Source organism: Thamnophis sirtalis, unplaced genomic scaffold (assembly GCF_051295495.1).
Source record: "Thamnophis sirtalis isolate CommonGarterSnake01/CBP01778 unplaced genomic scaffold, rThaSir2_p1.2 scaffold_1, whole genome shotgun sequence".
In the NCBI taxonomy this organism is placed as follows: domain Eukaryota; kingdom Metazoa; phylum Chordata; class Lepidosauria; order Squamata; family Natricidae; genus Thamnophis; species Thamnophis sirtalis.
Genome location: NW_028261381.1, coordinates 5,906,138 through 5,920,773, shown reverse-complemented (window position 1 = coordinate 5,920,773; position 14,636 = coordinate 5,906,138). Strand labels below are relative to the sequence as shown.

General features: G+C 38.8%; 1 protein-coding gene across 1 annotated transcript; it reads left to right on the top strand.

Moving 5' to 3' along the window:
* Positions 1-1,954: 1,954 nt before the first annotated feature.
* LOC148049321 (inducible T-cell costimulator-like) lies at positions 1,955-11,068 on the top strand. Its single transcript, XM_087708915.1, has 5 exons — positions 1,955-2,012; positions 6,146-6,193; positions 7,258-7,590; positions 9,380-9,510; positions 10,997-11,068. Exons 1-5 carry the CDS (start codon positions 1,955-1,957, stop codon positions 11,066-11,068), a joined length of 642 nt encoding a protein of 213 aa, XP_087565041.1.
* Positions 11,069-14,636: the final 3,568 nt, after the last annotated feature.

The following is a 14,636-nucleotide window of genomic DNA, read 5'->3' as shown; positions in this document are numbered from 1 at the left end:
ACAAACTATTAAGAGTAGGGTTTTTATTTTACAACAATGGGATATAAAACAATAAGGAAATGTGTCATTCAGTAATCTGAATTCATTGGGAATGATCACTTCTTGATAAAACAAGAGACTATTGTTTAGAAATGAATGAGTGCCGAATGAATGAGGTTTGAATAAAGAAGTGAGAGATCAATGCAAAAGAAGTACATGGAGGTGATTTGGACATTGAGAATGAATGAGGTTCAATTTTTTTTTAAATAAATATAGAAAGACAAGAGTAAACGCGTTGGGAGAAAGTGGAAGATCAAGGAAGTTGTGATTAGACAGATTTAATTTGAGAATTTTGAATACTAAAAGGCAACGTATGACACCAAGTAGTGATGTTAGGTGCAAAGATAGTTCATTCAGATAGAAAAGTATATTCAATATTCTTGTGGCAAGCCAGATTCTGCTATATTTCCCCTTTTTTTCTTATCTCTTATCTCTATTTCTTTGGTTTATTCCTTTTTTCATTTTGTATATTGCTAAATTACTTTAAAAGTTACATAGTTAATTATAACAACTAATAATGGAATGATAAGGATAAGGGATACAGTTAATGATACACACACACACACACACACATATACACACATATACATACATACATACATACATACATATATATATATACACACACACACACACATATATACACACATATACACATACACACACATACATACATGCATGCATGCATGCATGCATGCATGCATGCATGCATATTTATGTACTACCATAACAAAAGGAACCTGGACATAAATTGTAAACAGTGACTTGCGGGGAAAAAAGACCTTAGAAACTTTGTCAACTAATCTTTGTTTAGAATATGTTATAAAGGTTTAAGGCTATTGGATGATTTTGTAATAATTAATGAAATGCCATCAGGTGGTTGTGATTTTAACTATGGATTATTTTGGGCAAAAGGACACTGAAACAATTTCAGTCAAATGAGAACAATGCTACGTTGATAGTAAGACTCATTAAGAATCCTAGACATTGGATATGAATATAAGAAATGACTGTGGAAGAGATGCACGAAAGCTAATTGTAACCAACTGACACACTTTCTACAAGATGTAATGTAAGGCGATGATTTTTGTGGGTGTGGGTGTTGTTTGTTAGACTTATATACCGCTTCTTAGGGCTTTTAGCCCTCTCTAAGTGGTTTACAGAGTCAGCATATTGCCCCCACAGTCCGGGTCCTCATTTCACCCACCTCGGAAGGATGGAAGGCTGAGTCAACCTTGAGCCGGTGAGATTTGAACCGCTGAACTGCAGATAGCAGTCAGCTGAAGTGGCCTGCAGTACTGCACCCTAACCACTATGCCACCTCGGCTCTTGTTGCATTGTATGAATCTAAAATAATCTATGGATTTCCAAACAAATATAGCAAAAAATTACTAAATGGCAAAACGAATTAATAAAATCAAAATAATCTGAAGACCTTTTACCTCTAATTATTAGGACTAGTGTGTCAGAGTGTTTCTGACACACTAATCCTAATGTTTCCTCTTTCAGCGCAGCCTCTATTTTCTAACTACAGCATTATTGTGAAGAAAAAAGTTCAGCATAACCAATATTGTCATGAGCTTAATTTCTGTCAGCTCAGATTAAACTGGAACTAGTTTCAAATTCTGCTCATTGACATAAACTGAGACAGGAAAAGGATTACCCTTTCAGTGAAATAAAACTGAGCTGGGGAAATCCAACACTTCAGACAGTCACACCTATTTCATGGTGACGTATAGGTATTTCTACATGTGGAATTTAAACAAAGAACAGAATACTTTTTAAAAACAAAAACAGTGTTCTTTTCTGCTACCGAGAATCTAAAGCGAGAGAAGCACCCTCTTTTTTTTTTTCAGTATAAAACTTTGTTCCTTGACAATACAAAACATTAATTTCAGCGTCTAGGTTCGTGAATATGAAAATAGGCATTGTGGCTTTCTGCCTGTTGGGTTACTGCTTCGAAGCTTCGCATGGTAAGTGATACTGCAGATTCTGTTGGCAGCAATTTCCTTTGGTTGTGATTTTATTGAGTTTAACGACTGTATAAGAAACGTTTAGAAGCAGGGACCCTGAAGCTACGGTAAAGAACAGGCATTGATACTATGAAAAATCGAATCGTTCTCTAGCTATAGGACCAAATTTAATGGTTGAAATTTCTTACGTGCCATTATTTAGTTTACTAAAACCGTATCCACTAGTATATAGTATAGTAATGTCTTTGAACAGAGTTATAACAATCATTTTAACCTTATTATAAAAAAATATATTATAAACAACTCCAGAAAATGATTGCCAACATTGTAAGGTGTATTTTAACAAGAGACAAACGTTTCTCAGTTGGAATTCTGTGTCTATGTCCAGAACAAGATTTCTAGTATATTATTTACTTGGTTTTTAAGCTGTTGACTGTTTTTTGTTTTTGACCTTGTGCTTATATCATATAAAGTTGGTTTATATTACTTTATATCTATTTTTGACTCCTGGATCATTCTGAAGAATTCTAGTTGCATGTGCGAAGGACCATCATCAGACCATTTTACATAGAATGACTAATTCAAAATCTCCTTGAAGTCACTGACACTTACCCCCAAGGGAATATATTTTGGAGTACTGCTTTAATTTACTTAGATGATATTTTAATAATGATGGTTGTCCAAGAAATCCACCCTTGGTATTATCCCATGGTGCGTCAAAACAATCAGTGTGGTAGTCAGGAGTTGGCAATGTATGATATGCAGCATGTGAATAGAAGATGTAATGATGTTGTCTTCTGATCTACATAGCAGTTAGCAATAGCAGTTAGACTTATATACCGCTTCATAGGGCTTTCAGCCCTCTCTAAGAGGTTTACAGAGTCAGCATATCGCCCCCACAGTCTGGATCCTCATTTCACCCACCTCGGAAGGAGGTGGGTGAAATGAGGACCCAGACTGTGGTATTATCCCATGGTGCGTCAAAACAATCAGTGTGGTAGTCAGGAGTTGGCAATGTATGATATGCAGCATGTGAATAGAAGATGTAATGATGTTGTCTTCTGATCTACATAGCAGTTAGCAATAGCAGTTAGACTTATATACCGCTTCATAGGGCTTTCAGCCCTCTCTAAGCGGTTTACAGAGTCAGCATATTGCCCCCAACAACAATCCGGGTCCTCATTTTACCCACCTCGGAAGGATGGAAGGTTGAGTCAACCTTGAGTCGGTGAGATTTGAACAGCCGAACTGCAGAACTGCAGTCAGCTGAAGTAGCCTACAGTGCTGCATTTAACCATTGTGCCACCTCGGCTATACATGATAGAATTTAATTTTGCTCCATGGAATATCAACATTTATCCCCCCAAAATAGAGTGATGAAGGATCATTGAGGGTTGGCCAGCTATATAACTATGGCAACCTATTGGCAAAATTTACTTTATACCATTACATAACATAGGTGAGATTAAGAAAACAAGCAGGCCAATCATTGTTTGTACAGAAATTAGAACCATGCAAAGAAAGGTGATGAAGGCATCTTGCGCATAACTATAATGGAAGCATTCAGCACCTCTTTTCTCATCTCCAAACCTGGCATATGAAAGAAATGTCTCCACTAATTCATTTCTGCTGTCTATTTGCAGCTGGTCTTCCAAGGAGGTTGCACAAGAGCGCATCATGCTTTTTTAGATGTGGTGGAATTGGACTCACAATTTCCAATCCGCGTAGCCATATGCTGACTTGGAATGCTGGGGGTTGCGCTTCACACAGAGTGGGAGAATGACCTCTGTGGGCAGGCTCAAGAAGTGGCCTTCGGATAGTTCTCCTACTTCATTTAGGTTCATTTCTGTGAAATCTTAGAAGCGAATAAGAAACCACACCTTTATTTATTATATTATTACTACACTGCTATTAGCATTTTAGATTTTTTTAAGATTATACTTGAAACTATCCAGTCTTGGAAACTGCTGAATAGACTTGAGTCATTCCATTTACAGTATATACCAGTGTTTCTCAACCTTGGCAACTTGAAGATGTCTGGACTTCAACTCCCAGAATTCCCCAGCCAGCATTCGCTGGCTGGGGAATTCTGGGAGTTGAAGTCCAGACATCTTCAAGTTGCCAAGGTTGAGAAACACTGGTATATACAGTATTATTATATCCAAATCCCTTTGAAGAGTCAAGCATCATTTCACTGTGGTAGGCACCATTTTTCAGTCATTGATCCATCTCTATAACAGTGGCAATAATTATAAAAATAATTAATTGGAACCAACGCTTAAGATTTTGCAAGACCTACGATTTCTTTTGGAAACACAAAGAGGCCTTTGATTATTCATTTATGCTTTAGCATTATAGTGATGAATCCAACAGATCCGATATTCTGCTTTTAATCAAATCTATTAAAAGATAAGGTAAGACAGCTGAGGTAAATAAGAGGGGAAAAAATAGTATGAAAGAGTTAAGATTCATGTACCAGCTGAATAGGGAGCTAGAGTATCTGGTTCCACCACAAAACCGCGTTCGACTAAAGGGCGCTCGACGAAACCGCGTACCTGACGTCATCACAGGACGACAACAGCGCGGAGACAGAAGCACACTGTAAACGCTAAACCTAAAATTAACCCCTAAACCTAAACCTAACCCCCCTAAACCTAATCTTAAACCTAACCCTAAACCTAACCCTAAACCTAACCCTTAACCTAACCCTAAACCTAACCCTAAACCTAACCCTTACCTTAACTTGAATCGGCTTGCTTTCAAAGCGCTATTTAAAGCGCCCTTCTTTCTCCGCGCTCGCTGTTGTCGCCCTGTTGATGACGTCAGCGACGCGGTTTAATTGGGCGCGCTTTAGTCGAGCGCGGTTTTGTCATGCCACGAGAGTATCTAGTTTCAGCAATGATTGTTTTCTAGTTTTGCTGTAGTCAAGTTATTCTCATTTGCTCTTGAGTTGCACCCTGGTGCTTTCTCCATGTTATCTCCAATTTCCTTGAATTCCTAAACTCTGAGAGAGAAATTGGGATAACTGTGTTCACTTCTATGCCTCTGTCATTTGGCCTTGCTAGTTTCACCAAGATTTTCTCCATAGCAGAAGTCTATACTACATGCTGGGTATAACTCCAGGTACATGGGATTCTCAATTGATTCTATTTATACAAGCAGAATACATTGCAGGTAAACAGAAAAGGACATTTAAAGATAATCTCCTACTGCAGCCCCATTCACTGGCAACATGCCTTGCCTGCATTTGTGCATTTAGATCACCATTCCTAACAGTGGTGGGTTTCAAAAATTGTTCGAACCTACTCTGTGGGTGTGACCTCCTTTGTGGGAGTGGCTTGCCGCCCATGTGACCGAATATGAAGATGCCGACGACACTTGTCAGAACCACCTTAAATTACCTCACACACAGAACTGGCAGGCATAAGAATATGACGTAAACTTGTTTTTTAAAAGGCATCTTTGGTTTGCGTTAAAACAACTTCAACACACGGAATGTTCTGATTGCGCCACAAACGCAGTAGTCATCCTTACCTTTCACAGAGGAACTGAGTTTTATAAATATGAGCATGATAGTGTAGAATAATCATATCCAAGGACCAGTGGTGGGTTTCAAAAAAGTTTGGAGCCTCTTCTGTAGGTGTGGCCTGCTTTCCGGGTCCACTGGTGGAACCTCTTCTAACCGGTTCGGTAGATTTGACGCACCGGTTCTACCGAATAGGTGCGAACTGGTAGGAACCCACCTCTGATTCCTAACCACAAAGATGCCACAATGCTAATACTATGGCACATAACCTACTCTTTTATACTTGCATTGCAGTATCTTGCGACGTTACATGCCCTTTCTTGATTTCTCTGCACAATGTGTTCTCATTCTAATCATAATATATACATCCTTGGCTGGAGTCAAACCTTTGCAAATATTATTTACATTCACAACCTTAACAGAATTTATAACATAAATAATGTTCAAAGAATTCACGATGTGCAAAATAATAGGGGTACTTTGCAATGATTGATCATTTATTTAAGCTACTGTATTGTTAATTTCTACTATGCAATGTCAATGTTTGTGTACATTGGGTTTTTTTAAATCTTAAAAATGATTAAATACCATTGATATACTATTTTAGGTGCTTGCCAGTGTCTATCCATTTCATCCTGCACTAGGACTTGTACAGGTATGACTTATTATATTTTAGTGACATTAATTAAGGACATCATATCCAAATGAGAGTGACAAGAAAGAATTAATAACTGGGATTTGCAATTCTGCACATATATAAATGCCATATGAGTCAATATGATTTAAACTCTACGTCCAAGCATCAAACTTTGATCCAGTATATGGTTAACTGCTATTGAGTAGTGATTAATGTTTTAGGCCGGTTAATAAATGAACATCATAAACATATTTCTCCTGGTGTCTTGAGATAACATATCATTTCATCTGTCTTTTTCACCAGGCCCTAGGATAAGTTGATTTGTGGTCTGCTTTTGATACTGATTTTGACTAATCTATGTTTTGAGGGTTGCGTAACATCTGTGTGGTCTCCCTGAAATGGGTGGGAGTTTTTTTTTTTAGTTTCTCTAAAATCATTATTTTGCTGCTGTTTAATTTTGAATTTACTATATTGTTCTATGCCACCTAATGTTTCAGTACCCGAGACAACTTGTTCATTATTTTTAAAAGAAATATAATGAAAAGTAACAAATTGCTTACCTGTTACTGGTATTGTAATGGGCCCTGTCCATGTGTTGCCTTTTTAAGCTATTACTTGCTTAAATATTGTGATATCATGGATTGGCAAGGCTACCTTGGACAAGTCAGCTGCAGGCTTGTGAAAACTAATCACAAATGCTGGAACTCTAAAGAAAACATATCAACTTATTTTTGAAGAAGCTCAAAAGCACAAAAACTATCAGCAAACTAGGATAAACATCTGACAACCAGTCAGAAAAATGAAAAATGTTGTCAAAATAAGGATCCTGTATTGGATTGAATGAGATCACACAAATTGATGCAATTGATCGTATCAATTATGTTTCTACTATATCATTACATAGATAATCATGGGATTAAATGATATATCTGGCAGGATATTTAGAAAAAAGTCTTAGTCCATTTCCTTCTTTTACCTTATGTTTTTCCTTTATATATTTCTTTGTTAACAAAGCAGACAACTGCTATCTTCCCCTGGCAATGTTTCCTTGTTACTTGTTAACTATTTTCTTCTTTCTACAGAGGATACCACCAACCATTCTTGGATCAAAGATGAATTTCCAAAAGAAAATTTTACGTTGAATTGTCCTTTGCCCAGCAATGTGAAAGGTTTCTATATGACGCTGTATAAGGGCCAGCGCAATCAAAAAGTCTGTTCTCTTTATGTAGACAATGGAAAAAATAATTCCGAAAGAACAAATGAATTCTGTGAACCAATCCATTCAGATGAAAAGGTATCATTCGTTCTCAGAAATTTAAAAAGCAGGGATAGTGATACTTACACCTGTTGCCTAGAAGTTCTTACTCCAGTTTATCGTTGTTGCAAATCAAATGAAACGCATCTCTATGTTCAAGGTAAGTCGTCATTGTTTTTTTAAAACACAATTAAATAAATCTATCAAAGTATGATTTAGCAGACCAATTCCTTTTGTCAAATCATTCTTACTTGTCAGACTGTTTCACCTTATTTTAGAGAAAGCATTTTTCTTCTTTCACCTCCTTTGGAAGGAAAGAACACTGAATTCTGGGGAAATGCCAGCTGCTCTTTTCAACTGGCAACAATCTAAAATATAAATAATATAAATGTGTAAAGGAATAATACTCGTGACGTCACCATTTAGGAGAAGTTTAAGTTCCACAAATCCCATTAAGTTCATGTATTGAGAGCTGTTGCTTCATTGTTATTCCACACACACCCCTCACTTCCACCCAAATAAAATTGAAAGCAGTTTTTAGTATCCCAGGGCTGCTAGGGATTGAACAGTAGTAAGATGGAAAACACAGCTGGAGCATAGGGTTCACCGACAAAAGGGCGTACGACAAAACCACGCCCGACTAAACCGCGTGTTCTAAAGCGCTCCGACGAATGAGCGCTGAATCACGCCGACAACAGCGCGGTGTTTCACGAAGAGGATTCTATATAGTCTGAGATGCTCAACAAAAAGAAGGAAAGAAATCCAATAAGAATGAAATCCAATCCAAAATACTCCGCTTAAGATGGAAGAGTAGCAGACCAGTGATTTTTCTAGTGCAGTGTTTCCCAACCTTGGCAACTTGAAGATGTCCGGACTTCAACTCCCAGAATTCCCCAGCAATGCTGGTTGGGGAATTCTGGGAGTTGAAATCCGGACATTTTCAAGTTGCCAAGGTTGGGAAACACTGTTCTAGTCAAACTTCATTTCTGAGTCACAAGAACAGGATAGTTGGCTAATCTCTCTTGCTCCATCCCTTCTCACTCCCTGTGTCTATAATCATATGTCAAAAGGTTTTTATGGATATACTTGATCACCAGTGGTGGGTTTCAAAAATTGTTGGAACCTACTCTGTGGGTGTGGCCTCCTTTGTGGGAGTGGCTTGCCACCCACGTGACCGGATGGGAATGGCTTGCTGCCCATGTGACCAAATGGGAGTGGCTTGCCACCCATATGACCGGATATGAAATTATGAATTAGTAATTAGGTCGGTCCAAGTAGCTATTCAGAAGTTAGTGGTTAGAAGCAATCGTAATTAAATCAATCTGGAATGAAAACCAGAAATATTTTGTTGTCTATTTGAAAGGGAGTATAATATATATTTAATTTTACACATGTTAGCAGCTGCTGGAATTGTGTTTGCACAACAGTGGGAAAACAGAGATATGTAAATGAATAAATATTACAATATGCAGGAATAAATAAATTGACAATTAAAATCAAGAAGGCTTTGAATACTTTTTCATATGGGATTGGTTTTAGCAATTGCCAATTAATGGAAACCGAAATTAGAAATCCAAAAGTATGAAAGAAAGCACCAATTATGTAAGGAAAGGTCCCTAAAATGTATAAGGAAATATTACTAGATCATTATTAATGCGTAGATAACTGTGGGACATTACACAGTGGTGGGTTTCAAACAATTTTGGAAGCTCTTCTGTAGGTGTGGCCTGCTTTCTGGGTCCACTAGTGGAACCTCTTCTAACCGGTTCGGTAGATTTGATGAACCGGTTCTACCGAATAGGTGCGAACTGGTAGGAACCCACCTCTGTTGATCACCAGCCAGTTCAGAAAGGAAATTGGCCAGGTTTTTGGGCTATACTACACAATTCACAATGGTGGCAGTTACTTTCAAGTCTTAATTATAAAAACCAAATTTGATTCTTTCCCAGATTCAGAAAATTCAGAAGATTCAGAAAAACCCTGTTGGCTGTCGGAACTTACATCACGGATACTTATTGGGCTCGTAGTATTTTTATTTGTTGCCTGCATCTTTTCTTCAATAAGGTGTTTTAGAAGTTCGGTAAGTGATTTCCACAGCCTTCTTCAAGTCCAGTTTCTGCCAAAGATATAGTAACAGACTTTCCATTTTGGGTGATTCAGAGGCTCACAGTGTCAGCATGCAGAACGGAAACCACTTTGGTGAATAAATCTAGCTCATTTATTTACTATCGGAATTCAGTCACAAGCGATAGCAGTTTACTTTTAATTTGCATAAGATGGAGTTGTTTATTGATTTAGTAGCCTGAAGTTTTAGAACTAGGGCGAAGGGAGGAAAAAAACGCTGTGAACATCAGCAAAAATATCCAAGAAAGCAATTCCTCAGATTGCTGCTTGCAAAAGAATTGGTAAATAATAGTGGGTCCTGCCAAACTCTGAAGTCACTTGGAAAGCATCCAGCAGAAAGTGAACAGGGGTGATAATCCTTTTATTTTATTTTTACCCTGAATTTGCCATTCTTTCACTTTTGCATAGTTTTGGTCATTTCAAAAGAAAAGAAAAGAATTAAAATCAGTGATGTGCAGTCAGGGGAGGCAGTGGAGGCAGAGCCTCACCACTGTCATCATGAAAAGGGAAAAAAATGTAAAAGGAAAAAGGCAGAGGTAGTTGCTTCCAGAGTCACAGTGGATGACTCTGCTTAGTGCTTAATTGTTTAAAAAAGCCTCTTAAAAAGGGCCCTCTACAGGAGGAGGCGGGAGAACCACGTGCCTCATTTAGTCTGACTTTATGATCACTCGAGCAGAGTTAAGCAAGGGTTAAAAGCCGAAAAATTCCTTATGTAGATGAGGCACGTGGTTCCCTTGCCTCCTCCTGTAGAGGGCAGTTTTTTTAGAGGCTTTTTTAAACAGTTAAGCAGAGTCATCCATTGGGGACTCTGGCAGCAGCTAGCACAGCCTGACCTCAGCAGCTCTTGCCTTTTTCCTTTTACATTTTTACATTTTCATGATGGCAGGCAAGAGCAGAGTTGAAATCCTCTGTGATTGTGAAACAGCTGGAAAAGGTATGTGGGTCGGAGGGAGGGGGAGGAATTCAAAATTAATGTAATTGTAAGTAATGTAATTGTAAGAGCCGAGGTGGCGCAGTGGTTAGGGTGCAGTACTGCGGGCCACTTCATCTGACTGTTATCTGCAGTTCGGCGGTTCTAATCTCACCGGCTCAAGGTTGACTCAGCCTTCCATCCTTCCGAGGTGGGTGAAATGAGGACCCAGACTGTGGGGGCGATATGCTGACTCTGTAAACCGCTTAGAGAGGGATGAAAGCCCTATGAAGCGGTATATAAGTCTCACTGCTATTGCTATTGCTATAATTTGTGTGTGTGTGTGTGTGTGTGTGTGTGCGCGCGCGTTTCTTTCTTCACTCAAACAAACTCTCTCTCAATGCTTTGGTCAGTGGGGTGTCGGGGGAGAAGACTGCCTCACCAGCCATAAACCTCACCGCACGTCACTGCTTAAGATCATTCATCAAAATTATTGATCAGAATCCACACCATCTATTTTTTTTGTTCCTAGGTTTGCCAATGTGCCAACACTTACGACAACAACACTGACTACATGTCCATGGCAGCAGTAAAACCTAGATGAACATGCAATATCCAGAGATAATACATATAGTGGATTCTGTGAAGCAGCGGGGTCAAAGTTGACTTTGGACTTAATTTACTTTCAAGAGGTTGGTTTTCTCTCCTTGCTTATCGCTTCTTCGTGGACAGTCAGCTTTGGATTCATCAGAAAATCTCCTAAAACAAGAAAACTACTTTGAATTATTGCAGAGGGGCAACCCAGCACGAGACCTCCATGCTATCAAGATTCTTCTCCACCTGTTAATTTTGCATTCCTCCTTAATGCCAGTTCTAGATACCAGAACTGACTTGCCTACTGTTATTTCTATTGTGAAACAAAGACTCAAGGATGAATGGAAATATGGAATGTTATATGGGGACAATGCTTTTTTTAAAAAGAAATTAAAATAATTTTATAACATTCAGAGTTTGGGTTTTCTACATGAATTCCTGGATAAGTCACGAAGCATAAAATGTGAGAAACGTGCATCCTTTTCCAGTGTTGAGTTTTGGCCTCAAACTTTTGTGTTGACACTGGGCTGGAAGAAAGTAAACAGGTCGCTGTTTTGTTTATCTTAGCTGTTCTTTATAAATTAAACACCTAGAATATATTTTTCAGTCATGAATGGGTTGTAACTTCATTAAAATTGAAATATTGCTTTGAGTCAGATTTTTATTCTCTGATTTTGCTTTAACCAACAATTAAGAGAACCGGCTTCAATGGTACACAATAGAATAGCTGCAAACGTTATTCAGTGCATGCATGAATGAATAAAATGCATTTGTTGCTTATATTTTTGCAAATAATTAACAAAAAAATGAATATGATTTCCCCTTTTCAGCCTGATAACCAGCAGTAGATTAACTAATCTTTTACTATTCAGCTTCATGAAAATTAATAAACAAAGTTGTAGTTGATAACTTACATTCAATTAAAAAAAGTTTGGGGCTAAACTTCACAATGGAATCCCTGTGCAAATCTTTTATCTTGTGGTGGTCCAATCCAGAGGTGGGTTCCTAACAGTTCGCACCTATTCGGTAGAACCGGTTCATCAAATCAACCGAACCGGTTAGAAGAGGTTCCACCAGTGGACCCGGAAAGCAGGCCACACCTCCGGAAGAGGTTCCAAATTTTTTTGAAACCCACCACTGGTCCTTGGATATGATTATTCTACACTATCATGCTCATATTTATAAAACTCAGTGCCTCTGTGAAAGGTAAGGATGACTACTGCGTTTGTGGTGCAATCAGAACATTGCGTGTGTTGAAGTTGTTTTAACGCAAACCAAAGATGCCTTTTAAAAAACAAGTTTACATCATATTCTTATGCATGCCAGTGCTGTGTGGGAGGTAATTTAAGGTGGTTCTGACAAGTGTCGGCATCTTCATATCCGGTCACATGGGCGGCAAGCCACTCCCATCCGGTCACATGGGCAGAAAGCCACTCCCACAAAGGAGGCCACACCCACAGAGTAGGTTCGAAAATTTTTTGAAACCCACCCCTGGTCCAATCTGTAACTCAGATAGTAGAAATCTGGCAAATTTCTTTCTAATCTTTTGTATTAGGGGAAACATGAGAGACAAAACCTAGGTAATGATCACAGCAAAAATTTATATTAAAGCATATGACAGACCAGCTCACCAATTCGTTGTTTGTTTATCTGATATTATGAGGCATATATTACCTTGCTATAACCTATATTGAAAGTTTGAAATTCATTTCCATTATGTAAACTAATAAATTGAGAGTCATTTTGATCTATATGTTGAAAGTACTAGAATAAAAACTGGGAGTTCCAGTCCCAACTTAGGTATAAACCTTGAGCCAGACAGTTTCTCTCAGCCCTAACGAGGAGGCAATAGCAAACCAATTCTGAAATCTTGCCAAGAAAACTGTAGGGACTTGTCCAGGCAGTTTTTAGAAGTTCAGACTGACTCAAAAGCAGATAAACAAACAAAGAAATAAATACATTAGTATTGTGTCGTATATTTAAAAAGTAGAGATGCAGCTCTCCAACCAGTTGTGGGGAAAAAAAAAAACTTAAGTCTAAAGGAATGGTGGTCAAGATTTTATTTCTGTGGATAGATTTCCTGGCTGATTCTACCCTGCTGTGCTTTTTCAAGCTGGTGAGACTAAAGTTGTAGGAGAACTAGCGGGAGAATCAAAATGTACTAAGAGGGTGGTGGGTTTTAAAAATAAACTAACTGCATGGCAGTTGCAATTCCTTCAAAAAAAAAAAATTAAAAGCACAATATTTGACAGTGATCATATGCAATCAATTTTTTTTAAATACCCTCCCTGTACTATCGAATCCTTTTTCACTATTTAAATGGAGGGAAAAAACTAAAAAAGGAAAAGAAATTTAATAATTTACTGCCCACTAATCCTTTTCCTCCTGAGAACTGAAGAAATTAATCCTTGGCTGCCCCAGTTACTCGGCATCCTCCTGTTTCTTTATTCCCACCGCTCTGCCTTGCCCATCGTCTTGGGGGGGGATTTAAAGGAGGGGCTGTGTCTCCAAGTGCAGGCAACGGCGGCTTCTCCGGATGATTTGGATTTGGATTTGGATTTTATTCAATTTGTAAGCCGCCCTATTCCCCGAAGGGACTCAGGGCGGCTGAACAAAGCCAAGGGAGGGGAAATTACAAAAAATAAGAGAAAGACAATCAGACAATACAAACAGTTTAAAAGCACAACAGACCAGTGGTGGGTTTCAAATTTTTTTGGAACCTACTCTGTGGGTGTGGCCTCCTTTGTGGGAGTGGCTTGCCGGCCATGTGACCTGGTGGGAGTGGCTTGCTGGCCATGTGTTTTCTTTCTTTCTTTCTTTCTTTCTTTCTTTCTTTCTTTCTTTCTTTCTTTCTTTCTTTCTTTCTTTCTTTCTTTCTTTCTTTCTCTCTCTCTCTCTCTCTCTCTCTCTCTCCTTCCTTTTGTCTCTCTGTCCCTTTTTTCTTTTCTTTCATCTCACTCTTTTTCTTTCTGTTTTCTTTTTTTATTTATTTCTTCCTTTCTTTCTCTTTCTCTCTCTCTCTCTGTGTCAGTCTGTCTGTCTCTGTGTATGTGTGTGTGTGTCAGTGGTTGGTTTGAAAACATTTTGGAGCCTCTTCTGTAGGTGTGGCCTGCTTTCCGGGTCCACTGGTGGAACCTCTTCTAACCGGTTCGGTAGATTTGACGAACCGGTTCTACCGAATAGGTGCGAACTGGTAGGAACCCACCTCTGCAACAGACACAGCAGATTCGAGTAGGGGGGGCGGGGGGACTCAACCCCAAACTTGCTGGGACAGCCAGGTCTTCACGGCCGTCCGGAAGGCCTGAAGGGTGGGGAGGGTCCGAATCTCCACGGGGACCTCGATCATCCTCCCAGAAAGTTAAAACATCTCAGATTTGAAATACACTTTACATGGAGATAAACCTGCAAGTTGCTGCATATAGACTGAATTGTGGGTGGGGTGGGGAATGTCCTAAACCAACTACCACAGGGTGAAGAAGTTCATTCTCTCAGAAACAGGATGCTAGGAGACATCCTGAAGGTGGTATGTATGTATATTACCTTGCCTACTCTGTCCTACCTTATAAGCTACCTTAATA

Coding starts and splice junctions, on each gene's coding strand:
- LOC148049321 (XM_087708915.1), top strand. CDS start 1,955: ATGAAAATAGGCATTGTGGCTTTCTGCCTGTTGGGTTACTGCTTCGAA. Junction 2,013..6,145: donor CTGCTTCGAAGCTTCGCATG/GTAAGTGATACT, acceptor ATACTATTTTAG/GTGCTTGCCAGTGTCTATCC. Junction 9,511..10,996: donor TAAGGTGTTTTAGAAGTTCG/GTAAGTGATTTC, acceptor TTTTGTTCCTAG/GTTTGCCAATGTGCCAACAC.